This window comes from Peromyscus maniculatus, chromosome 5 (genome assembly GCF_049852395.1).
Source record: "Peromyscus maniculatus bairdii isolate BWxNUB_F1_BW_parent chromosome 5, HU_Pman_BW_mat_3.1, whole genome shotgun sequence".
Taxonomy (NCBI): Eukaryota; Metazoa; Chordata; class Mammalia; order Rodentia; family Cricetidae; genus Peromyscus; species Peromyscus maniculatus.
Window position 1 is genome coordinate 11,912,360 of NC_134856.1, and position 25,467 is coordinate 11,937,826.

At 42.6% G+C, this 25,467-nt stretch overlaps 1 protein-coding gene across 2 annotated transcripts in view; it reads left to right on the forward strand.

Annotated features, from left to right (window-relative positions):
* The window catches only part of LOC102907148 (liver carboxylesterase 1-like), a 32,244-nt gene extending 10,792 nt beyond the window's left edge, over nucleotides 1-21,452 (forward strand). For both annotated transcript variants that reach the window (XM_006985197.4, XM_006985196.4), the window contains exons 5-14: nucleotides 767-920; nucleotides 2,226-2,330; nucleotides 3,041-3,145; nucleotides 5,755-5,793; nucleotides 9,764-9,904; nucleotides 11,411-11,491; nucleotides 12,437-12,584; nucleotides 17,449-17,580; nucleotides 18,595-18,667; nucleotides 21,018-21,452. In XM_006985197.4, coding sequence (XP_006985259.3) covers nucleotides 767-920; nucleotides 2,226-2,330; nucleotides 3,041-3,145; nucleotides 5,755-5,793; nucleotides 9,764-9,904; nucleotides 11,411-11,491; nucleotides 12,437-12,584; nucleotides 17,449-17,580; nucleotides 18,595-18,667; nucleotides 21,018-21,201 — 1,162 coding nt within the window. In that variant the 3' untranslated portion in view covers nucleotides 21,202-21,452. The remainder of the gene's footprint in view (nucleotides 1-766; nucleotides 921-2,225; nucleotides 2,331-3,040; nucleotides 3,146-5,754; nucleotides 5,794-9,763; nucleotides 9,905-11,410; nucleotides 11,492-12,436; nucleotides 12,585-17,448; nucleotides 17,581-18,594; nucleotides 18,668-21,017) is intronic.
* The last annotated feature ends 4,015 nt before the right edge of the window (nucleotides 21,453-25,467 follow it).

Genomic DNA, 25,467 nt, shown 5'->3' on the forward strand with positions numbered 1-25,467 from the left:
TCCCACATCAATCAGCAATCACAGCAATCTCACAGACATAGGCACAAGCCAATCTGATCTGGGACATTCTTCGATTGAGTTTCCCTCTTCCCAGACAGTTCTTGACTGTGTTAAGTTGGCAAGAAGAACCAGCACAACCCATATACACGATTTCTTCAGGTTTGCAGTAAGTGACACTGCCTTGAAGACGTCTTTCCTTGTTGTGCAATCTAACTCAGCTATTTATTTAGCTTAGATTTGAGATATTCAAGGTCCAAGACTCTGTGGTTGCATCAACGAGCCATGGGTGCGAGCCCTGGGCTGTGTTACAACATGATACAAAAAGGGGATCCGAACATACAGGTAGATCACATGGTGAGGCAGGATGCCTGGAAGTGGGGAGGGGATAGTCTTCTTCTTTTCATAAAACTCATGCTCCACTCCTGTGTCCTCTTTACACAATTATGTTTTTCCATTATCTGTCATTATATTGTTTGCACCTGTTGGCCTGTGGTGTGCAGTAAGAGCCAAATGTAGACAGAGATTTCATGTGTTTTCTTCTCAGATGAGCTGTACATTTTAAACCCTGGTTGTATGCATGGTGGCTCCTGACCTCCTGAACATAGAATCCTCTCAGTACATTGCTGTGGAGATGAGTGGCAGGGGAACACTCTTGTCAGTGATGTAGAGCTGGCCTTATTTCAGAAAACTCAGAGAGCACCAGTCTCTCTCTAGCCCTTAGAACACGGTCATGCCATGTCTAACTCTACCCACTATTGTCCCACAGCACAGGGGATGAACACAGCCGGGGGAACTGGGGTCACTTGGATCAGGTGGCTGCACTGCGCTGGATCCAGGACAACATTGTCAACTTTGGGGGCAACCCAGGCTCTGTGACCATCTTTGGAGAGTCAGCAGGAGGCGAACGTATCTCTGTTCTTGTAAGTGTTCCTGATACCAGACCTCATGTCCAGACTTGCTGTCTGCGATGAGACCTCTTACAGACCAGCGCATCCAGCCTTGGCACTTCTCCTCTCCTAAGCCAGATTCAGGTTCACTCTACTTATTGATCAGTGTTAGCTGGTGGATGGCTAAGGGCTAAACTTTCCTCAGCTCCTAGGGACCTCGGAGCTCAGCTTCGTGTCATGGGCCATAACAAACACCATTTGTATACTGCACCATGCTACTTTCCCACTTCTGACTTATTCGAGTTTTCTTTGTGAGTTAGACTAACCTTGGAGTTAATTTCTCTCAAGAAGTGTTGGATGTAAACTCCAAATAGGAAAAGCCGAGGGCATGAGTGTAATTGTTTGGTTTCAGCCTGGGTCTACACAGTGAAGGGACTTGGGCACCCAGAAGAAGCAAAGGTGTCCTCAGGTGGCTTTTCCAAGCCCAAGAGGGAAGGTGGCAGTCTCTGGGACTGAGTTATATGGTGCAACATAGAACTGGAGGGCACTGAGGGGAGCTATGGAAAGCATTGGTGACTCCTAGGACCACTCTAGCTCCCTCAAAGCTGAGCAGAGAATCAGCCCATTACTGCATTTTTCAAACACATTAATTTCATATTTTGAATTTCAAATGAAATGTTCATACTTTAGAGATAAAGTGTAAATAAACCCCAAGAAGCTGGGTTATGGTGTGTGTCTCTAGTTCTATCACTCTGAAAGCTGAGGTTTAAAGGCCGCAAGATAAAGGCCAACCTTGACTGAAAAACCAATTCTTGCCCATTCTAAGCTATTTGGCAACAAATATTTCCTTAAATGGGAAGCAGTTTTCTGTATTATTATCTTTTTTTATAATTACATAGTATTCCACAATGAAAATAAAACATCATTTGCACAATCGCATTGGAATTCTGACTTATGATTTTAATATTATGAATATCAGGAGCACACATTTTTTATGAGCCTCCACGATCACCTCTCTTGGGATAAATTCTGAGTAATATAATTCTGAAGCATAATTTGTGACTAAGAATTGTCAAATCATCTTTCCAGTGGTTTGATTATAGTGAAAGGTTCTTGCCATGTTGTTGTTCAGTTCTTATTTGGGGTTCTGTCTTTACTGGGCTGAGGGTCTTTTGGAGGAGGTGGTTCCAGAGTGAACTTAGAAACAGGATACATTTGCACTGCACTGGGTCCCCAGGAGAATGGCCATGACAGTGGAGCTGATGGACAGAGCCTTAAAGACAAGTGAGTTCAGATGACTCCATTTCTGTGCAAACTCTCTTCTCTCTCCCCCGCCAGGTGTTAACCCCACTGGCCAAGAACCTCTTCCACAGGGCCATCTCCCAGAGCAGCGTCATCCTCAATCCTTGCCTGTATGGGATAGATGCCAGACCTATAGCTAAGGTGGGTGTCACCCAGGACAGCTACTACACCCCTTAGTCTGCCACCTTGGGTCCTCATCCTTGCTGCAAGATCCTTGTCTTTCTTGCTGCAAGGTTGAGCTGAGGTGCTCAAGGGCTGCCTGAAATAAGAATGAATGAATAAGAAGGGCTGATTTCTTACCTACATCTAAGCCACACTCTACATTTATTAAAAGTTTCGTGTTGAGTATGTTATCTAGGGCTCCAGCAATTCTGCACACATTTTAGTGTACAGGAGACATGGTCACTTCCTGAGCATGTCACATCTAATCACCACCCCCATCTGTGGGTGATGGGAAGGGAAACACAGAGATTGAATGGCATGCCAAATGGTAGAGGGGAGGATTAAAACCAGATGGTGAAATTCTTGATTTAACCCTTTAACATCCAACAGCTTCTTAAGAGGCATTTTACTTTGAGTATTTCCCTCATCCCTTTAGTGGTCCTGGGAATGGACATTGTGCCCTTTTTTTAAATCAGGACAAGGTAACAGAGACATAGATATTGTGTAACCAATTCAAATCTATGCTCTAGTCAGTAGTAGAGGTACTTTCTGGTACCCAACCCCCACGCTTGTTTCTTTAGACTCCTGTCAGCAACCCTCTACCTTCTTCAGAAGTCAGGCATGGGCTAGAAGCCACAGTCTGCATGGAGGGAGGGAAAGATTGGCTCTTGACCCCTGATCTCTTACAGAAAGTGGCTGCTCTTGCTGGCTGTAAAACCACCACGTCAGCTGCCATGGTTCACTGCCTTCGCCAGAAGACAGAGGAGGAGCTTTTGGAAATCACACTGAAAATGGTAGGTGTGTTCATCCTCCTGTTCCTACTGTGTGTACTTGGCCCAAGGCTTGACTCATTCAACTGTCTTCTGAAATAGCTTATCCCCTCTCGGGACAGTGCCAATTTTATGATGTAAATTGATTTCCATTGCTTCCTTAACATGAAATAACTGTAAACCATAAATAAATCTAAAACTGCCCAGTAAGAACATTATATGACAACCCTCCAGCTTTATCAAAGCTTAATATCATGGTATTCTTGTTTTCAGGTATATTTTAAGTTATATTTCTACACATAATCACCAAATGGAATTGGATGGGAGTGAGGGCATGTAATACAAGGCCTCTAAGGAAAGTATCACATACAATCTAGGACCACCTGTCCAGAGAAGGTATCACCCACAGTGAGCTAGGCCCTCCCACATCAATCATTAATCAAGAAAATTTCTCATAGACATGCCCACAGGCCAAACTAATGGAGGAGATTCTACAATTGAGATTCCCCCAGCTTAGGTGACTCTAGTTTGTGTCAAGATGACAAAAACTAGCCAGCACATCATCTGTTTCCCCAGCAGTCTACTGTCTATTCATTCATCTTATAACCAATTCTGTTAATTATTTTTCATTAATCTAGTAGGTATCCATTTCAAATGTTTAACTCTTCTATCTTCAGTCTGTCTCATCTCTATTAATCATCCAGTCAACCTGTATCTATATGCCTTCATGCAGACCTTCAAAACAAAGGTCTGTAGGATTCCTCTAGATGCCACAGAAGTCCCTTGGCACTGTGCTGTTTCTGCTTGTCCAGGGATTGAGCCAATGTGGACATAAGGCTTTCACTGTCAGGCTTAGGTTAGATGTTATAATAATTAAGAGAAGACTATTTTCTGATACTCAGGGAAAAGGCAACTATTGCAGCCACTCTCCATGTGGCACAGGAGGACTCAGCTTGTACAGGAATAGCTGGTGACTTTGAAGAAACCAAGAGAACCCAATATTCGAGAACATGCTATAAGTTTTAGGATCTTGTACAAATACTTGATTATCTATTGGTCCCAGCATGCATGCACACTTACTCATATGCATGAGTGTGCACATACATACAGCACACTCTTGGATGGTGAGACTACAATGTGCAATGGAGACACTGTAGTGGTTGCTTCCCCTGTGCAAGTGAACCCAGTTAGCTAGAGGATAGTCATGTTATCATTGTCATCCTTACAATAAAGAAAAGCATGGGTTACAATGAGTTCCAGTGATTTTGGAGGTGTCAGTTTTCTGATCCCAGATGAGAATGCTCTTCAGTGTCTCTTGAACAGAAAAAGGAATGCATTGTCACAGAATCCTTCGGCAATTGAAATGTTCTGGAACAAATTGTCTAGCCCATGGTTATATCCAGATGTTCTTCAGATACTTGGGAATGAATCAACTCTATTACTCAGTTTTCTGTTCTTTTCTTTTTTCAGCACTCCATATTCATACCCTATCTGCTTAGAAGGCATTTTCCCTTAATTTAAACAGTAGGCTTACTGTAGACTCTGGTGGACTGACATGGTTTAGCCAAGATTTCTGACTTACATAGAAGTAAACTGTGGTGGTGGGGGGCAGGTTAGATGCCCAAACACCACCTGGGAAGACATGGTACAGCATCAAACCACACAAGGGATCTTGTGGGTTGTACCTGAAAAGTGAAGAGGTATGATATAGTTGGAATCTGGAATCTTCCTTAACTGTTCCTCATACTGAGGGACATGATGTTCCAGATCATGTCTAGTTTCTTGAATTCATGAAGCAGGAATGAGGAAAGAGGCAAAGTGGTGGAGGGGCTTCCTGCTGGTCTATCCCAACTGTAGCCTTATCCCCCACCTGACCTCTGTATGCTTCCCACACTGCCTTGACCTAATTCCACCACTCCGCAGAGGAGACATTAGGGTGTTGTCGCCAGTAAGAAGAGTTCAGATTAGGAGCACAGGAATTGGCAGCAGACATCGTTCCAGAGATCCTATGACCTTGAATGGTCCCAAAGCCTGTCCCTTGGCTGTCACTACCCCCACATCATCTGGATCCTCTGTGCCCTGCCAAGAGGACCCTGACCCATTTCATATCTGGTTCTATGATTAAAATATCCTGATAAACTTAAGGGAGAGTTTATTTTAGCTTACAATTCCTGGTTATAGTCCATCATTGTGAAGAAGACATAATGGCAGGTGATTGAAGCAGCTAGTCACATCACATTTTTAGTCGAGAGCAGAGATAAATGCATAGATAAATGCTCTCTTGCTTGCTTGGGCTGAGCTATACAATTTTATACAGGACTACCTGCCTAGGGAATGGTGCCCTCTACAGTAGTCTGGATATTTCTACACCAGTTAAATTTCTTAGGACACTTTCTTATAGACAAACCCACATCCCAACTCAGTGTAGACTCCACCCCATTGAGACTCTCCTCAAAGTACCAAATTGACAATTAAAGCTGACCATTACAGACCTAGTATAAGGTTCCCTTTACCTTGGACCTAACCAAGGAAGAATCAGGAGAAAGAACTTATTATCTCTAGGGCCAAATTCAAAGGATCAGCTTTGAACAAAGAAGTTTTTTTACCCAATTTCTCTGCCTTTATTTCCACAGAAATTTGCCTCTGTTGACCTTCATGGAGACCCCAGAGAGGTAAAGTCCTTTGCTTTCGGAAATATAGGTACTGAGTCTTAAAATTAAGGAACAATTCTCATTTGTAGAACAGAACTAGTATCTGTGTGTTCACTGCTAGGGTCTAGAGAGGGAAAGTTACTTGTGAAGCATAGCCAGGAGGACCGGGCAGGAGGACCTGATTCCTAGTCCAGTGCTCCCACTCAGCAACTCGGTGTCCTATCCTGCTGGACCAGAGTCACCTATCCCCTTCTAAGTGAGATTTCTCTGCTTTAAAAAATGATCTGGTAGGAGTAGGATGCACCAGAACCTTCCATGTTCAGGAGACTGAGATGCATCAGTGAGGAGGGAACACAGGTCTCCTGAGAGGACACAGGGCTGATACACTGTGACAAAGGATATGGTGATATTTTATTTGTACTGAAATGTGATTTTATTTGTATGTTAATAAATAAAGTTGCCTGGGGGTCAGAGCTAATAGCAAGCCATAGCAAAGCAGAAGTCTGGCAGTGATAGCACACGCCTTTAATCTCAATCAAGGATACCACCAGCATTGAGACACATGCCTTTAATCTCAATACCAACCATAGAAGACCTGGAGGTCTGTATAGATGATGGGCAGTGACAAGGAGGTCATGTGGTTGGGTTTACAACCAATGATAAGGCAGAACAGAAAGTCTATAAAAAGACAGAGACACAGGAAGGAGGTCTCTTGCGGAAGGAAGGACAGGAGCGGCAGTGAAGGGTAAGGATTTTAGCACTTAGCTATTACTCTGACCTCTTGGGCTTTCATCTCTGCATGGGCTCTGTGTTTCTTATTTAACAAGGCAGTTGCATCTATAGAAGGAGACTTTGATCTTAGTGCTGAGGACACCATCCTCTTCTCACCAGCCAGGAAACTCCAACAGTGCCCTCCATCTCATCCTTCCTACTCTCCCACCTCCCAGCACCATCCAGGAGATTAGTTCTGCACCATCTGCAGTCCCACCCCCTCTGCTTCCTCCACGGGGCTCCCAGCACTCCTCTGAAAGGTCCTATGAGAAAGAAATAGGATTCTTTCAACATTCAGAAAAGTCTACTTATAGTAGACTGTGATTTAGGAATTGGGACATGAGAACAAAACAGACAGGATCTGTTTTCCTAGAAACTTCTAGTATTACCAAAATAGGGGAAAAAAGTAAACTATATGGTTTATATTTCCATGGATAGAGTCAAAATAAAGACAGTGGGGGATGAAGAGCTGCACAGAGGTTTGATGTCAACAATAGGGTCAGGGGGTGACTTAACAGTTGGTGGCCTCTTTGAGGAGCTCTAGAGAAGAGAAAGAAGTCAGCCATTTAGAAACCTAGGGGATGAAGTGTTCCAGGCAGAGAAAAGAGCCTCAGAAGGGGTCTGCTGAAGAAGGCTAGCATGCTTGAGGAGGAACAATTAGGAATGAGCAGACCTGAGACTAGGTGGGTAGTAGTAGCAGGAAGTTGAGTCAGCCAATGAACGGCTTGGACTGTGATTCAGCCTGGAAGGGGAGCTCTTTGGAGAACTACAAAGACAGCTCTAGCAGTGGGTTTACTAATGTCTCTGACTATAGCATACTAGACTGTAGGAAAGGGACAGGGAAAACCAGCTGGGAGGCCATTGTGTGACAACCAGGCCCTGCATTTTTATAGTATCCATATTATGCCAGGGCATGGGCGGTGAGGTGGCAATACATTGTTTTGGATCTACAAACTGTGAAGGACTATCTGAGCAGGACTTACTGTTGGTGTGTGAAAAAAAAATCAAAGTAAGGAAGCCCATGACTTGTCTCACCCAAGCAGGTAATACACACAGCACCACAGTGCAGCCAACAGAATCCCAGGGGACACTAGCAAGTGCTCAGGGTGTCACAGTTACTACTGGGGGACCGCCTCTTGGATGCAGTTCCACCTGGATTTTCCCTCTGTGTTCATGTCCATCACTTTAGTATTTTCCCTTCTCATCCCCATGTCCCTTGATGTCACCAGACTTACTCTTATGAAAAAAAGAGAGATCTGCCATCTTAAAATCCTGACCTTTATTTTAAGTGGACACTCCTTCATGGAGTTGATTCTAAAAATCATTGCTGAGTGTCACAGATGTTCCAGACGTTGTACAGACAATATGCTCCACCCTTTACTCCCTGGATCCTGTCCTTAAGCATTCCTCCAAATCAGGACTATTTGAAAGTCTCGGAAATGGACCTGCACAGTGATTCTTTGTCCATGAGGTCGTGCCTTGCTCATTGTTGGGAAAGGTTCATTTACCGAGGGCATCTACAACTGCTCTGTGTGGCCAGCACGTGTCTTCCTTCAGAGGAGCTGCTTCTGTTGTCTGCACCCACGATGGCTTCACACACTGCACAGTTTTCCTATGGCAGGAATAATTGTCCACAGGTCCTGGTCTTCATTGTCAGCCTGTTGAAAAAGGGTTTGGTCCTCACCTCCAACAAGTCACAGTTTGGTCACCTTGAGTGATAAGTTTGATGTCTTCTTAAGGCTAATTATATTTTTTAACAGTACAAATTTAGATATGCATAGATGGATGTTATCTACCATATCCATGTCTGTAATCATGGATTCTGTGTTTGAGAACTCACTTATTTAGTAAAATATCTCTGGAACCCTAAATCATCACTCTTGACAGTATTCTGGTTATCTTCACAATATATGTAAAGCAGGTGTTGCCCAGGTTCCATCTGAGCTCCAAGAAGAAATACTTTGTCTTCTTGCTCACACTCACAAACTCACAAGTGTCTTCCTTTAGGTCTATTTAGTGGTAACTTTAAGAACAGTAATTTGCTGGTTTTTAAAATAGCCTTTTATGAGATTAATTTTTTTAGACTTTTGTACATGAATATACTGTATTTATACCATTTCTATCCCCTCTCCTACGCCTCGTCCTCTCTCTCTCCAATTCTTCTTCAGTTCATGATCTCATCTTCTAGAATCAGTATTGCATATTGTGTACAGCACACACACACACACACACACAGACACACACACACACACACACACACACTGATCCTCCAGCTCTTACAATCTTTCTGCTTCTTTTTCTCTGACTCTTGGGATAGGTGTTGAACTGTAGATATACTGAATGGGGACAGGCAATTATACTCTGCAATGACCTCTGTTTACTGTAAAAGGAAGCTTCTCTGATAAGGGGTAAGAACAACACTCACCTCTGTGTAAATGGATAACTGTTTAGAAAAACATCAGCAGCAGGTTCTCCCCTAAGGTCTGTGACCTCTATAGCCATGGATAGTTGGCTAGGTTTAGAGCACTAAGTATGGTTCCTCAAGCTGGATCCAGGCATGTGGGGTATATAGGGATAGGGATGGTGTGGTGAGGCAGTTATAATTTTCTTAAATTAGCATACAAAGTATTAAGTTTTATTATTGTATTTTCCGACAAAAATGAATAATGTGAATTTGTTTTTAAACAATTTTGAATTCTGTACATGCACATGATACATACCAACCACTTTTATCTCCAATCTCTTTACAACCTACCAGTTCCTTTTCTTCCCACAAATCTCTCTCTTATATTTATAACTATTTGTTTTATTTTGCAACCCACTTAGATTATCCAGGGCTGTCCATGTGATCATGGATTTAGAACTAACTCTTGGATACTGGTGGGTTCATCAGTTTGTATACAAGACACTGGCTCCTCCTCACTAGAGTCTATTAACAGTCAATAATGCAGAGTTAAAGGGTAGGACCCTGTTAGGCCATCTCATTTCCTTAACTTGGTATTGATAGAGCCTGCCTTGTGTGGGTCCAGTGAGGGTTATAAATTATTAATAGAAATTGCTGTCTGGAGAAGGTGGTTTCACAAGCCTTCTATGTCTTCCAATAATTATATACTTCCTGCCACATCTTCCACAATGTTCCCTGAGCCTTGCAAGGGTGGTATACACATCTCAATCAGGCCTGGGCAGTTCAGTCACAAACATTGCATTTCCATCTTCCCAGAGCTATCCCTTTCTGCCCACCGTGATCGATGGAGTGGTGCTGCCAAAGGCACCAGAAGAGATCCTGGCAGAGAAGAGCTTCAATACTGTACCCTACATGGTAGGCATCAACAAGCAAGAATTTGGCTGGATCATTCCAATGGTGAGAACATTGTACACACACATGCCTCTTACACAAGTGTACTCATAGTCCCAACCATGATGACCCTCCTGCTGCCTTCCTTCTTCTTCAGCTTTCTTTGAGATCAGAACAGATGTCCCCATTGCCATGAGTGGGTATTTCCATGGCAACATTATCCAGAAAGCTCAACTATCCTCAGGGAATCTTAGTCCTGGAAACCCCTCTTCCAAAACATTACCTTTCCTTAAGGAGTCCTGACATTTATATGCTGTAAGGGCCAGAGATAAAACCTGTGCAGATGGAGCAACCAAAGACATCTAAGAAGAAGGAAATGGAATACAGAGGCAAGTTGGAGATCAGCAGCTTCTGCCTTGGAGTTGAACTCTTGGGCCTGGTAGATCTACCTCCACAGATGTTCTGAAGTGCCCCATGACCAAGAGTCAGAGATAATTCATTGAGTTAGTTCTGAAATCTAAGCAGGATTGACTTCTTAATATGTCATAGATAAAGTCAGACACAAAGAAATCCAATTGGCATGACTGAGATATGGAAAAGAGTAGGCGTGACCTGAGTTTGGGTCCCTGACTCCGGTATCTAGAGGGGTTTCAAGGCTGGGGACTCAAGGAGTGACGTGAGTTGTGAGTCTGGCACAAGCCATTGAATTCAGTTCATGCTCTCTCATCAGGACTGGAAGTTTAAGTTGAAATAAGACTCTCACCAAAGCGAGTCCATTGTCTTCGACGGTAGCCACAAAAGAAATCAAGCATTATCTTTCTCGGACTTTTGTTTTTCTAAACATTTTCAAATGTCAAAAGCAAAGTTTTACTCAAGTCTGGAGAAAACATTTCTAGCAAGAAATTATTAACTCCTAGGACAGAGAAAGGACTGGTAACTGCAAGCTCTTTAACTCTCAAAAAGAAGGCTCGAGGGCCAATCTGCCCATCACCAAGTTTAGGCTGAAAAACAGAGCAGCTTCCACTGAGTGTCCTGAGCTGGTGCCATGCCAGGGCATGGCCGTTAGCTGCTGGAGTAGGGTCAAGTCTCTGATTGCAGAGGTTTGAACAAGGTGTGGACATACGGATGGTTCTACAGCTGCTTTGTTGGAGAACTTCAGGGGTCATAGAAGGTGTACAGCCACTTGGCTGACTTGGGCTTCCTTGGTCATCTGAGACTGTGGGCAAGGGCTTGAGTCCTCTGCCCTGTACTCTGACTTGTATATTCTTCTGACCTAGATACTACTTCACTATTTGGATAATTGTGTTATGTGTTATATACAAATATATGTAAACACACACACACACACACACACACACACACACACACATACACTATATATTGGGGTATTTATAAACACACACATCTTAGTACTGCTCATTTGTTTCATTGGTTATTTTTTCAAACATGAAATCTCACACCTAGGAAGACCCAGTAAATAAATTTCCTTCTGTATTGATTTGATTGTTCGACTGTTTTGATTCTTGTCATTTCCCCATAATTCATGACTATTTATTTACACTTCTTTAACAGTTTCAGGGCTTTCCACTCTCTGAAGACACACTGGACCAGAAGACAGCTGCCTTCCTCCTGTGGCAGGCCTACCCCATTTTTGTAAGAGTTGAGGGAGTCATGGAAATTGGCTGAGAAACAAAAAAGTTTGTATGTTTTTCCTGAAACACACACTTATTCAGTGGATGAAATGTCCTTAGATGTTGAACTCAGCTCCAGATTTCTGTGTTTCCCAGTTTAAAATCCTTATAAGAAACTCACATTTGTGATTTGTAACCCAACACCTTCCTGCTGGTGACTGTAGGCAAGTTCTTGGGGGAAAAAGAAAATTGTTTTTAAGTTAGTAAACCAAATAGGATGGAGGCAGGGACTGGTGGCATAAGACTTATATAAGTTGCTATGAGGAGATAGAGAAGAAGGGGCCACCATTGGTGACTACAGATCTTGGGTTCTCTGCTCTTCGGGCACATAGGTTGCTGTGATTTGCAGATCCCCGTAAAGCTAAAGAGAAGTTATGTAACTGCAAATCTTACAACTTTTTTATTCCATTTCCCAGGAATACTTTTTTTTGAAGTTAATTTATTGGATGCCAAAGGTGCCTTTTCCCAGAGAGCAAGGGAAGATAGCAAAAATTGCTTTTCCCTTGAGAACCCAGGGTGTGTATATGTGTGTGTAGAGAAAAGCACCTTTCTTTCAGCATAGAGCTGGAGAATCACCCACTGGAAAGCATTTCCTAAGCCATTAGGTGGCTTTAGTCATATAGACTTTTGCCACTGAAGCCAGTGGGACAAAAAATGATATATTACTAAGATGCCTAACCTCCAAAATTAAATGTAAAATCTATTAAAAATGAATGAACCTAGAGAGTTTATATTAGGCTTCCCTGGGACATACTGTCCTCGAAAAGTTGCCCTCTTGTCCACTCACCCCCAAACCTAGAGGAATTTGGCACAGAACTCATGTGGCTCAGAATCAATGAATCCATGGTAACCACCTCAAGAGGCCCCATTGTAACAGGTTAGGTGGTTACTTTCTGATCCATTTTAGAACATCACTGAGAATCTGATTCCTGCGGCTACTGAGAAGTATTTAGGAGGGACAGACGACCTTGTCAAAAAGAAAGACCTGTTCCTGGACTTGATGGGAGATGTCATGTTTGGTGTCCCATCTGTAATTGTGGCTCGTAATCACAGAGGTGAGTCTTGAGAATGGGATGGGAACATGAACTTACCAGACAGATCTCTAGCATAAACAGAAAGTCTGCTGAGGGTCGGGTCTCGAAGGCTGGTTCCCTATGGCTTGCAATATTTAGTATTGCTTCTGCCAGCAAGTATCTGTGAGGAAAAGATTCACATGCAATGTAATCTAGGAGGCGATGCCAGCAAGCTCTCTAGAGAGATGAGAAAGTGACTTGGAGGCCAGCCTGATGATCTGCCCACTGAGCTATCTTTATAGACCCAAGAATTGCACTTTTAATATGTTGCTGAATCATACTTGGTAAAATGTTGTTGAAGATTTTCATGTCTATGATCATGAAGGATATTGGGCTGTAATTTTATTTGCTTGTAGTATCCCTGTCCTGTTTTAGCATCAGGTTAATGATGATCTCAATAAGAGAATTTTATAGATATTAGGGAAGAGTCTAAGGATTAGTACCAAAAGCTTTTCCCTTTAATTTGTGGTTCTGTTTATCTGTGAAATTGTATTCACCTGATTTTTTCATCGATGGAGGACTTCTAGTTACTGTTACAGTCTTCTTATTCTACACTGATCTGTTCAGATTGACGATTTCTTCTTGTTTCTATCACAATTTGGTTTGTTAGGGCAGTTACTTAACTGTTTTAGTGCTGATCAGGGGTGCTTTGCTCTGTCCAGATATTAATCAAGGATAAACTCTCCAAGCACTGGTCTCTGGCAGCTGTGTTTGGTGGCCTGTGGGTATAGACAGGTGGGGTCAACAGCAGCGGGCATCCTCTCGTCTTACAGCCATGCACTACTGGAAAACATGAAACACATACAGTACTTAGTCCTGCAAATGGGTCAGCTCCTGTGTAGGCCCAGGAAGCCAGGATTCCCCAGTCTTTTGCTGCTGTCACTGAAGCTTCTGCAAAAGCAGTAAGCCAGTGGGTATAGGCATCCAAATTGCTCAGTCTTTAACAGCAACCAGTGATACAGCTCTTGTGTAGCCCCAAGAGCGTAAAGTTCCTTAGTCCTTAATACTGGTCAGTGTCACAGCTCTTGGTCTGGGTTCAGGGTCTGGAACCCTGGGCCCAAAGGACTCCATAGCCTTTGCAGAAATCTTCCGTCTGCAGTCTTCCTTTGCTAGCGCCTTCCTGCCTCTGTCCTTCCTCAGTCCAGGTTCCCCACCATCTCCTGCTGTCTCTTCTTCCACTATCTTCCTGGCTTGGCTGTTCTCAAGCTGTTTAGCTGCTTCTGCTTCAGCAGCTCGGCCTGTCAACAGCTCTACGGTCTCTGCCATTGCTGCTGCTGTCCATTGTCACCCCCTCCGGGCTGTAGCACTGCCTTTATGACTGAATTAGGCAAGAGGAGAGTCCTCCAGAGCCTCACACTAGGCCTGATGTTTTAGTACCAGAGGAGGGAGCATAGACCAGTATCTCTCAGGCGCATCACCAAGTAATCCTGGACAACCTACAATACCAGAGAAGGGGTATTTACACCAAGAGGTCTTGTGTCTTTACCACTAGGCACCGTGGCCATCTGCTAGATGGCCAAGAGAACTGCTGCTCCTCTGACCTAGGTGCAAATTGCCATAGGGTCATCTCGAGTTCACTAAGGTTTATGAGAGCAAAATGTCTGGTACACGTTATTTCAAACTGTCCTGGTGATGCTGTACCCTCAGTAGCCAGGGCTCTCGGCTGTCTTCCTTGTATGATTGTCTCAAAGAGTCTGTGGAGTTTTCAAGTGGGTTGATGATGGCATAAGGGTTCTTCAGCTGGCTGACTGACAGTCCTTTAGTCAAAAGGAGCCAGGACAGCAAAGGAGACCCCAACAATTGTACACTAGAGAGTCGAGATGCTCCTCCTTCACCATATTTGCTTATTGACAGGAAAACTGACAGAAGGAGGGCTTACCATAGCCAACAGAACTTATCATTGACATCGATGATGGTGTTAACCATCTTAAACACTCTCCTAGTGCACCAGGTACATGTAAGTCCCCTTAAATGACACATTTCTTTCAGTTATCTAATACTTGTGCATATATTTGTCTGCAGTAGTCTATTATGATGCTGGGATAATTCAACATATACAAATGAAAAAACACAATCCACCACATAAATAGACTAAAAGACAGAAACCACATGATCATCTCATTAGATGCAGAAAAGGCCATTGACAAAAATCCACCATCCATTCATGAAAAAAGTCCTGGAGAGAATACAGAGGACATATATCAAAATGATAAAGGTGGTATTTAGGAAGCCCACAGCCAACATTATTCTAAATAGAGAGAAATTCAAAGCATTTCCACTAAAGGGAACAAGTCAAGTATGTCCCCTCTCCCATTGTTCAACACAGTAGTTGAAGTCTTAGCTAAAGCAATAGACAAATGATGGAGATAAGGGGGATACAAATAGGAGAGGAAGGAGGCAGTGTCCTTATGGTGATAAGATTCTGTATACAAAGGCCTTAAAGACTCCATTAGAAAACTCCTACAGATGATAAACACACAGGTTTTAGAAACTGAACTCAAGTCTTCAGCCTTGGTAACAAGCTCTTTATTTCCTGAGACATCATCTATATTTAGCCAATAACAGTGTGACTTTAAGTATAAGAACTCTACATCTCTGTTTCTCAACACATACTTTCTTCATGTTTCTGATATCAGAATTTATATCATCTGGACAGACAGCATAATTTATTGTAATTCTAGTTGATTAATTTGTCTCATTTATAAATATTGGTTTAATTAATTTCTATTGACCTTTTGCACCACACAGGATAAAATTGTGCCCACATTTCAACTACAATTCTAGTGTCCTGTCTGTGGCTTGCTTCACACCTATGGCTTTGATGTCTTATGAGCTTTCTTGGCGCTTTAGTTTAAAAGACCCGCTTTAGCCACTCCTGTGAGGCAGGTCAAAAGGCAGTGAGTTCCGCAGCTTCTATTGGGGAAAGCTGCTGTGTCTCCCTCACTTCTGAAAGGCCCTTTTCCTGAGCACAGGCCTCCAGCCTGGGGTCACTTTCCTCCAGCACACTGCCTGTATCACCTGCTCTCGCAGACCCTGGAATTTCCCGTAAGACATTGGATGTAGGTTTGGCACCTCCTTGATTGTGAAGTTCTCATCTCTGATGTTCCTGGGGTTTCCTTTCTTTCACTGTTAATGCTGTGATTGTTTTGTGTCTTGGCTAAAATCAGCTGGAGGCTGCTGTGCTTCCTGACCTAATGCCGGGAACCTATCCCAGAAGGGAGCATTTTCAGTCGCAATCTCTGGAAATAAACCCTCTGTCCTCCTTCCGTTTTCTTAACTCTGCAAGCTGTCTTATTCAAATGTCCATCATGGAGACAGCACCCCATTGTCTTTGATTTTCTTATTGTTACAACTTGTAACTATTAAAATGTGTGTCTTAATTTCCTTCCAAATATCACATAGTGATTATAAGAAGCTTAGAAATATCAGAGGTTCAGCAAAAAAGTAATAAAAATATCTTGGGGAGTATGTTATGTAAAATATATTCTTTTGTTCACAAAAGATCTCTGCTGCATAGCTGGGGTCTGAGATCTCTTCTAAAATTACCAAGTGGGCAAGATAAGAGCAAACCCTCTTTCCAGCAAGTTCTATTTATCTTGAAGCATTTATTCCATAAATGGCTTTCAGAATTACAGGGTTGTCAATGTTACAGTAAGGGAAGATGTCAAAGGTGATTGATTATTCCTCATCCTATGCTGGGGGGACATATGTCATTAAAAAGTTTTGTCAGTGGATATATTATGATGTGAAATAATGACAACAGTGTATTAAATATACACAAAATTATTTCAAATGTGTATATTATAACATGTATGGTAAAATGGAATTATAAATATATAAAGGTTTGCACATACATGTATATATATATAAATGTGTATCTATATAAAATACATAGCCTATAAAACAGTAGGATATAATTATACATTTTATTTTTGTTTTGATTTTTACTTTTTCTGCAAATTTCAATCCTTTTATAGCCCTGGGGGCAAAGTTGTATGATTTCTCCCCCAGGCTGACATGCTCACCCTTGCTGTCTTTAAGTCAGTCCTCTGTGGCCACCCAAGCACTGCTGTGACCAGGGCACAGTTATGAGGCTCTGTGCTGGGGCTCCATGGGCTGGTACATAAGGCGCAAGGTTTGGTGGCTCTACTGATGCTATAAAAAAGTGGCATCTTGGCTCACCTACAGGGCTTTGCCAGTGAGTGTGAAAGGCTTGTCCGTGAGTGTGGAAGGCTTGTCCGTGAGTGTGGAAGGCTTGTCCGTGAGTGTGGAAGGCTTTGTCGGTGAGTGTGGAAGGCAGAGGAGATGGGGAGAGAGGTTGACAGAGACTCCAGTCCATCTCGCCTTGGCACTTCTGTTTTATTATTATTTTCTCCCATTATGATCTTATACTTGGGCCAAGCACACAGCTGGGTATGAACTATGAAACCTCCAGTTTCTGCATAGATTTTTAAAAAAAAAATCTAATTACCATAATTTTCAGAGAGGCAGCCTGGGTTTTCTTCAGCCTGCTCTGTAGAGCTGAGAAAATCCCTAGGAATGCTCAAAGCCAGGCTAGATGAAAGACAACTGTGAGGTTCAGGACTGTCTTTGAAACCAGGTACAACCATGTCATCATTAACACACATCCCATATATTTATTGCATTTGGGGATACATTAATTGTTCATTCAATAAACACCTGGTTCAATTCCTAATTCCACATCAACCAGCTGTGCAGCCCTAAGCAAGTCATACCTTTCTTAAAACTATCTTTCTCTCCTCTACAGATGAGGAGTATATTCAAATGCAGGGCCTAGGGTGTGTGTCTGGTATTGTGAACTGTGCATGAATCCATGTCTCCTCAGATGCTGGAGCCCCCACCTACGTGTATGAGTTTCAGTATCGGCCAAGCTTTGTATCAGACAAGAGACCCAAGACCTTGAAAGGAGACCACGGTGATGATCTCTTCTCTGTATGGGGAGCCCCATTTTTAAAAGGTAAAGTCTGTGCTGGCTGTGTCCTTGGGTGGTATGAGCCCTGGGTTTGGGTTTTGGCTTGCTGGCCTTGAGCAAGTTTCTCCTTATAAACTGACTTTCCCGATGCTCTGTAACAGGGCTTAGCTATAGGACAGTTTCCAGCCATGTTCTCCTTCAGCACACACAAAGATGATTGTGTTTGCACAGCTCTAGCCATAATCATCCTCAGAATCCTGACTTGTGACACCAGAAAAGATCTGATGGGTCGCATATAGGCCCTGCTTAGGGCAAGAATGCCGTGGTTTGATTTTCTTCCTGTGAGAACCTATTGGAACAGGAGAGGAAATTTAAAAATTTTGCTAACCTTAACAAGGCCTATTGCATTTCTCTCTATCTACCTATATATCTAAAATATATCATAGACTTAGATATTTTTAATTATATGATATTTAAGGGAAGCTTTCACAGAGGTCTTCAGTACCTTATTTCTCAGCAGCTGCGTGTAAGTAGTGATCTCTTACCATGCACCAATGTCTCTGGGGCTGTCTAAGCTGTACAACTCCTCAGCCTCTTATAGTTCTGATCATTTTCAGAGTCTGTGCAAAGGTGTGAGGATAAGAGAGTGATAACAGATCAAAAAGCCTCCAACCCTGCTAAGTCATAGGTAACCAGCTATTGTCATTGTACCCAAGGGGAAAGCACCAGGCAGCTGAACATGGAAGATAAAGGCAGACAGCTTATGGAATAAAGTCATTTGAACTTTAAAAGTGTGAGCTTGCTCAAGCAGGATCTTCATAAAAGTTAGATTTGGACTCAATAAGTATGTGATAAGGGCCAAGATTCTTCATTTCTCCTATCCAAATACTGACCAGGCCCAAACACACTTAGCTTCTGAGATCAGAAGAGATCAGATGCACTGAGGGCAGTATGGCCAGACAAAAGACTATTTCTTACAGGCTTCCTGTGCTGCTGCTGCTGCTCTGCCTTGTAAACCAAGTCTCACATAGTTAAAGCATCTTCCTTTTTCCTCCACAGGGGGTGCCTCAGAAGAGGAAATCAACTTCAGCAAGATGGTGATGAAACTCTGGGCCAACTTTGCTCGAAATGGGTGAGGCTGGTTTCAGTGTTGGACTAGGTTTGAAGCTATGGTGCGAAGGCTCATAGCTTTTGAGAATGAGTGCTTTCTGAAGCTTGAGTGGTCTACCTCTTTTCCCTATGACCACAGCACTCTTATAATGAGGCCAGAGTTAGTCAGTTTTGTAGATGTGACAATATCTGTGAGACAGTTCAATTGGAAGAATTGATTGTGAAATTTGGCTCACAGATCAGAGGTTTCAATTCTTGGGCACTTGGCTGTTCACTCTGATCTTATGTCAATACAGAACATTGTGGTGGGAAATAGGGTAGATCAAAGCTCTATGGCCCTGTTAATCAGAAAGTAGACATAAGAGTGATAAGGAAGTAGATATAAGGGATAAAGCCAAGGTTCCAATATACTCCTCATGGGCATGTTCCCTATGACCAACTTCCTCTAACTAGTGGACACTCTTAAATTTTCCATCAACTCCCAATATCACCATCAGATGGGAATTATGACCAGCACATACATTTTTGGAGGAATATTTAAGCTCTAAATTATAACCTATGACCTCCAGAGGCTCATGTGTATCACACCACCTCAATATTTCCAATACTAATTAGAAGTCCAAGTCAATGACTTCCTCAGTCTTACAGAAACTCTTAGTTTTGAGTCTCCATTGTAACAGAACAGTAACATTTCCAAGATACAATGAAAAATTCCACACATTCCTATCATGAATGGTAAAACAGGAAAGTGGCATCAAGGAATTGTACCAAAGCAAGTCCAAAGTACAAGAGAAAAATCTTGTACTTTGCTGAAGCTGTATGTCCAACATCCAGGAGTCTGTTGGTAGACATAGGTCCTGAAAGACTTGGGAAACTTCTACTCTATGGTCTTGCTGTCTTCACTTCCAGGACCTCTCTGGAGCTGGCTGTTCTTATGGTCTGAATCTTTCCTAAGCAAATGTTTCTGGCCCTGCCAGTTCTAATTTATTAGGGTCTCCATAGCAACATGAGCTTCACTCTCATAGTGTCATGCATCATGCTCTCAGTCTTGCTAGCAGGGACTTCAAACCTTCATCCCACTTGCTGGCCTCCCAAACCTTCATTTGAAATCAGGTAGAAGCCTTGATGACTCTGTAACTCTTGTATTCTGTCTGCATGCTTATAAAACCAGCACCACATAGACAATGCAGAGATGCAACAATGGCCTGAGATTTGCCGGGGCTCTGTAAAATCTGAGCTGTAGCAGCTCTCTGAATGTGGGAAAATACATTCAAGAGAATCACTTCCTTAGGCCACTTTGTGGGGGACAGAAGTCCCTAGTGCTGGCTTCTCAAAGCAAATTCTTCAAAATAACTTTATACTGAAAGCCTAGGATGGGGTGGTTTGTGGCTCCTTAAGTTATCCTTAGAGTAACTCTTACACACAACAGACTTGATCCCAGAGCACTACCCACTCAAGCAACAGAACCGTCCTTGTACACAACTTGAAGCATGCTCCTTGTTTGGCAAAACTCTGAATTTCAAGCCTTTATCCTATGAGTTTTTTCTCCTAAATCTTAGTGTAAAGAGATTACAATCAGCAGAAAATACCATTCCTACTGCCTGAATACCATGCTTTCTAAAATTTCTTCCACTAGTTAAATAGTACATCAACTTTGAACTCAGCCTCTCATAAAATTTCAGGGAATGGATAAAATATAGATAATTTCATTTCAAAGTATAGATAAGTTCTATTGGATTGCTTCCAATATAGTTGCCTATAGAGGCTGCATCCCGTGTGAGTAAGCAGAAGATTGACTTCTCTATCCTTTTACCCATTAGCTCCCACTGGGCTCTCCTGTAAGCCTTACTAACTGCATTCTGGCTAGTCTGCAGCACACTCATCAAATGTTTCCAAACTCCTTCACAAACCAATTAAAAAGCCTTCTGATCTATATCACTGGATTAGTTAGATAATGTCCAGCAGCTCAGTAGCAATTTCATGTATTAGCTTTCAATCAACTCAAAGGATGAGAGATTATTTGGGCTCTGAGTTACACTTGGACTTTTAATTTGGGGCCTGTGATGAGGCAGAACATCAAGGTAGAGTCTGAGTACTATTCAAGGCCAGGCCTTCAGGGACCTGCTTCCTCCAATCACACCCCACTTCCTAAAGTTTCCACTTATGCCCAGCTTAGTATCAGCCTGCATCACATGAGGAAAATTTAATAACCAAACCAAAACATGAATGTTCTTAAAATGAACAGGCTGTCCATCTATGGAAGGTTACTGGTTTCTCTGCATAAAATAAGCCAGGGCATCCTTACACATGTCCAAGCACCACTGGGACAGCATAGTTGATTTGAAGAATTTCTCTTTTTATTCTGCTCACAGGAATCCTAATGGGGAAGGGCTGCCCCATTGGCCAGAATATGACCAGAAGGAAGGCTACCTGCAGATTGGAGTCCCAACACAGGTAGCCTATAAGCTGAAAGACAAGGAAGTGGCCTTTTGGATTGAGCTCAGGACCAAGGATGCAGCAGAGAGTCCAACCCAGAGGGAACATGTTGAGCTCTAATCAAGAGGCCCAGCCAGATTTGAGAGCCTGGAACCAAGAAAGAGGTGTTCCTCAAAGACTTTTTGCTTGTTGGCTTGTTTGTTTGCTGTACAAAACAAGGCATCTTTCTGTTGATTGTATAAACAACTTGATATATTGTACAGACGATAAGAGGAAAATCTTGGTCTTTGTGCTCTCAGTTTTGTTTTTTTTTTTTTTACAACAGTGCAAATCATAACTTTGTAAATCAAACAAGAGTCTGTGTCCTTGAATCAAGATGAATGTCTGTGCGTCTGAGAAGGAAGTATGGAGAGAGATCCAACATCATGGAATGCCACCTCCTCAGTGGGTGAATAGATGATTGACTTTCCTGAATCATAAAGGAAACTAGCATGGGGGGTGGGGAGTACATCTGGGAGAGACAGATGAGATGTTGTTGTGCTACTTTTTCCTGGGGACACATGAACGAAGGCCCACTCACTCCGGAAAGGGCAGGAATGACGGAGTAAAAGAATAATCCCAGCTGAGTCCGGCTTGCTGAACCAATGTGTTTATTGGCCTTACTTACATGAGTGGGGATTTCTTACCAGTTTACTGAGAAAGTAGCTGCACCATGAAAAGTCCTACCTGAGCATGGGTGACAACTACCAGTAATTGCTGAGATGGAGTCCCAGGCTCGGCTAACCTGTCCACCCTGTATTTACTCCAGCACACTGTGAGGTGACATAAAGCTCAGGCAGAATAATACACAACAGGCATGGGATAGCAAACAGAGTGACTAGACTCTGGTGAGGACCACCCAGGAGGAATATCAACAGCTGGATTTTGGTAGGGAATCACAGCTGTTCTGATTACAATGTTACACTTATGGAGATCTCTGAATATTGGCTCAGTTCCTACTTTTAGGTGCAAATGTTTTAATGAATGTGAGGAAGGCTAAAGATTTTAAAGTGATGTGCACCATGTGCAGCTTTAACAAGAGTATAAAACTCCTACGAACCACAAGCTCAAGGAAGTGTTTATACCCATTGTAGGCTTTTCTCTGTGGATGTCTGTCAGGTGATCACAGTTAAGTTTGTGGACCTGTAGCAAGACTGTGATACAAAGTGTTTCTGGAGTTCAGACACAAGGCACCTAACAGGTTTATATTCATGAATAAACAGAATTCTGTACCCACTGGAGAAAGCAAAAAAGGGGGGGCATATTTTTCATTATAGCTTTGTTAAAAAATGTTGCAAATGAAGAGAAGAGCTTGAAAATTCTACCCTCCCATAGTTAGGGAGGAACTGGGAGTACTGGGGGGTGTGAGGAGGAAACCATAATCAGAGTACATTGTATGAAAATAACCTATTTTTAATTAAAGAAAAAGAAAGAAAGGGAGGGTGGATCTATTTTGGAAGCCTGGGTCCTCTGTACCGTACTCTATTCACATTCATTATATTAAAAATGTCCACAGTTCAGATTCTGATCAATCTTCCACATTTCAAAAGTGAAATATGGGCCCTTTTACATCTAGAAAAATCTATTTGTTTTCAATTTGGTATGTGGGTTTTATTGCCCATTTGGAACAGTTTGTCCTCAGGGACAGATCTAGTTTACTTTCAGAAGTCTAGTGGAGAGAATGACTGAGGTCACAAAGGATTCCTTGTAAGACCTAGTCTAAAACCTCTTTCCAGTTTCTTCCTATAACAAACGGAAGTAAATAAAACATCCCAGAAAATGCTATCTACTCTGGCATGGTCATGGAGCTTACAACAGTAATTTCTTCCATATGTCACCAGCCATACCTGCAAGGGGGTGGTGGTGGTGGAGGCATGGGACATCAACTGTGACTGACAGCCCTCTTTCCCAGAATATTCTTTGGATGTTCATAGCAGGATGAAGCCACCACCACTCAAAGGCGTTAAAAACTCCCCAGAACTCCTGGGAGGAACCTATACGCAAAGCACACAGCACAGGAGTACCTGCCAGTAAGGAGACAATTAAGGTTTGGGTTCCACACTGGTTGTGGGGCCATCCACTGGAGTAGAGTCAGTCTACCAGTGGCCACACCCTTAAAGGAACTGACTCTTTCTACTCTAGCAATCAAACACTCTCAAAAGGGCCTAAGTGAGTGGTGGGGGCTCATGACTCCCCCCCCCCTGTGCTAGAATGTTGACTGGCTTTGGTGTTGTACAGGCAAGTTCAGCTACTGTGAGATCTTGAGTGCCTTGGTCCTGTCATGGCGAGAAGACATGGTTTTGCTCCAGTTCTCCCTGAACTCTAGCTCTACAATCCTTCCTCTCCTTCCTGCACAGTGTTCTCTGAGCTGTGGGGGAGGAGGGTGATACAGATGCCCATTTGTGCCTGAGCACCCCACCTGACACATGCTCTCTGTACATTGCACTTGTTGATCTAGAAAAGAACCTGTGTTCAGTTCCCAGCAACCACATAGTGACAAAACACTGTAACTTTAGTTCCAGAGAAGTCAGGTCCTCTTCTGACCTCCATAGGCACTGCAGACCTGTGATGCACAGAAATTCATTCAGGCAAAAAAAAAAAAAAAAAAAAAAAAAAAAAACCCAAACCAAAAAACCTTATACACACAAAATAAAAATGAACAATCCTCAAAGAAAAGATACAAATTTAGAAGGCAGTTTGATATTACTTCCATTTATCAGATAATTGTAATTGTGTCCTTTTTTTGAGACAGGGTTTCTCTGTGTAGCCCTGGCTGTCCTGGATCTCTCTGTCTCTCTGTCTCTGTCTCTCTGTCTCTGTCTCTCTGTCTCTCTCTCTCTCTGTCTCTCTCTCTCTCTCTCTCTCTCTCTCTCTCTCTCTCTCTAGACTAGGCTGGTCTAGAACTCAGAGATCTATCTGCCTCTGCCTCTGCCTCCTCAGTGCTAGGATTAAAGGCATGTGCCAACCCTCCAGCAGTAATAGTGTCTTAGTTAGGGTTTACTATTGCTGTGAGGAGACACCATGGCCATGGCAACTCTTACAAAGAAAACAATTAATTGAGGGTAGCTCACTTACAGTTTCAGAGGTTCAGTCCATTATGATCACGAAGGGGAACATGATAGCATGTAGGCAGATGTGGTGCTGGAGCTGAGAGTGCTATGGATTGCAAGCAACAGGAAGTTGACTGCCTGTCACACTGAGGGAAGCTAGAGAAAAAGAGACCATAAAGCCTGCCCCCGCAGTGACACATTTCCTCCAACAAGGCCACACCTCCTAATAGTGCCACTCCCTTTGGGGGACATTTTCTTCCAAACCACCACAAATAGGTTCACCCTTGGGACCTATGAGCTCCCCAATCATGGGTTCTTGGTCATATTTGGAGTATCAGGTGTAAGTTTCCTCCTGTCAAGCAGACATTAAATCCAATTAGAAAGCAGTTGGTAACACCTATAACATTTGTGCCACTATTCAATCTATGAGTCATTATTATAGCTCACAGGGTTCACAACTGGATAAGACTATTCGTGAATCCCCCCATCCCAGCAGCCTACCCACCACCTTTCTAGTACCATGAACACAAGCCAGTAGAGGGGGAGCTTCCTGCTTAGTACCAACTTGATTTCTCTATGCCTTGTGACCAAAGGATGTAGTGTCTTCAGCTTCAGGGTCTCACTGTAAATTTATGTTGGGCTATCAGAGCAGTGGCAGGAGCCTTTACTGTTTTGGGGGTTCTCCCAGACACTCTTGACTAACAACTTGAGTGTGGGAATCTCCTACCTGGTATTGGGTTTTTATTTGGTAAACTTATTGTTTCTGGGAGGAGTACTATTCTCTATGTAGGGTAACTCCAATTAATATATTTTATATGAATATATGCTCATAAAATATTTATTCTACTTTTTTAAAAAATCTTTGGTATTAATTGGCCCTACTCCCAATCCTTCCTCTACCCTATCCTCTCATCCTTCTCCCCACTTAATCCCGCCATTGTTCCTGTTCCCCAATCCATATTACCTGTGTTTTAGTATCTCCTCTCCCATTAAGATCTTCCTTCTCTCTCCCACCAATGATACTTTTCTAGTTTTCTGAATTCTGTAAGTAGTTCAAGTTAAACACAGAAATCTAAAATGTTGACACTAAGATATACATATGAGTGACAACATGTGACAGTTATCTTTCTGAATCTGGGTTACCTCACTTAGAATGACTATTTCCTGCTCCATTCATTTACCTAAAAATTTTGTAATTTCATATTTTTATAGCTGAATAAAATTCCATTGTATATAAGTACCACATTTTCATGATCTTCTCATCAACCTATGGGCATATAAGCTGTTTCCACATCCC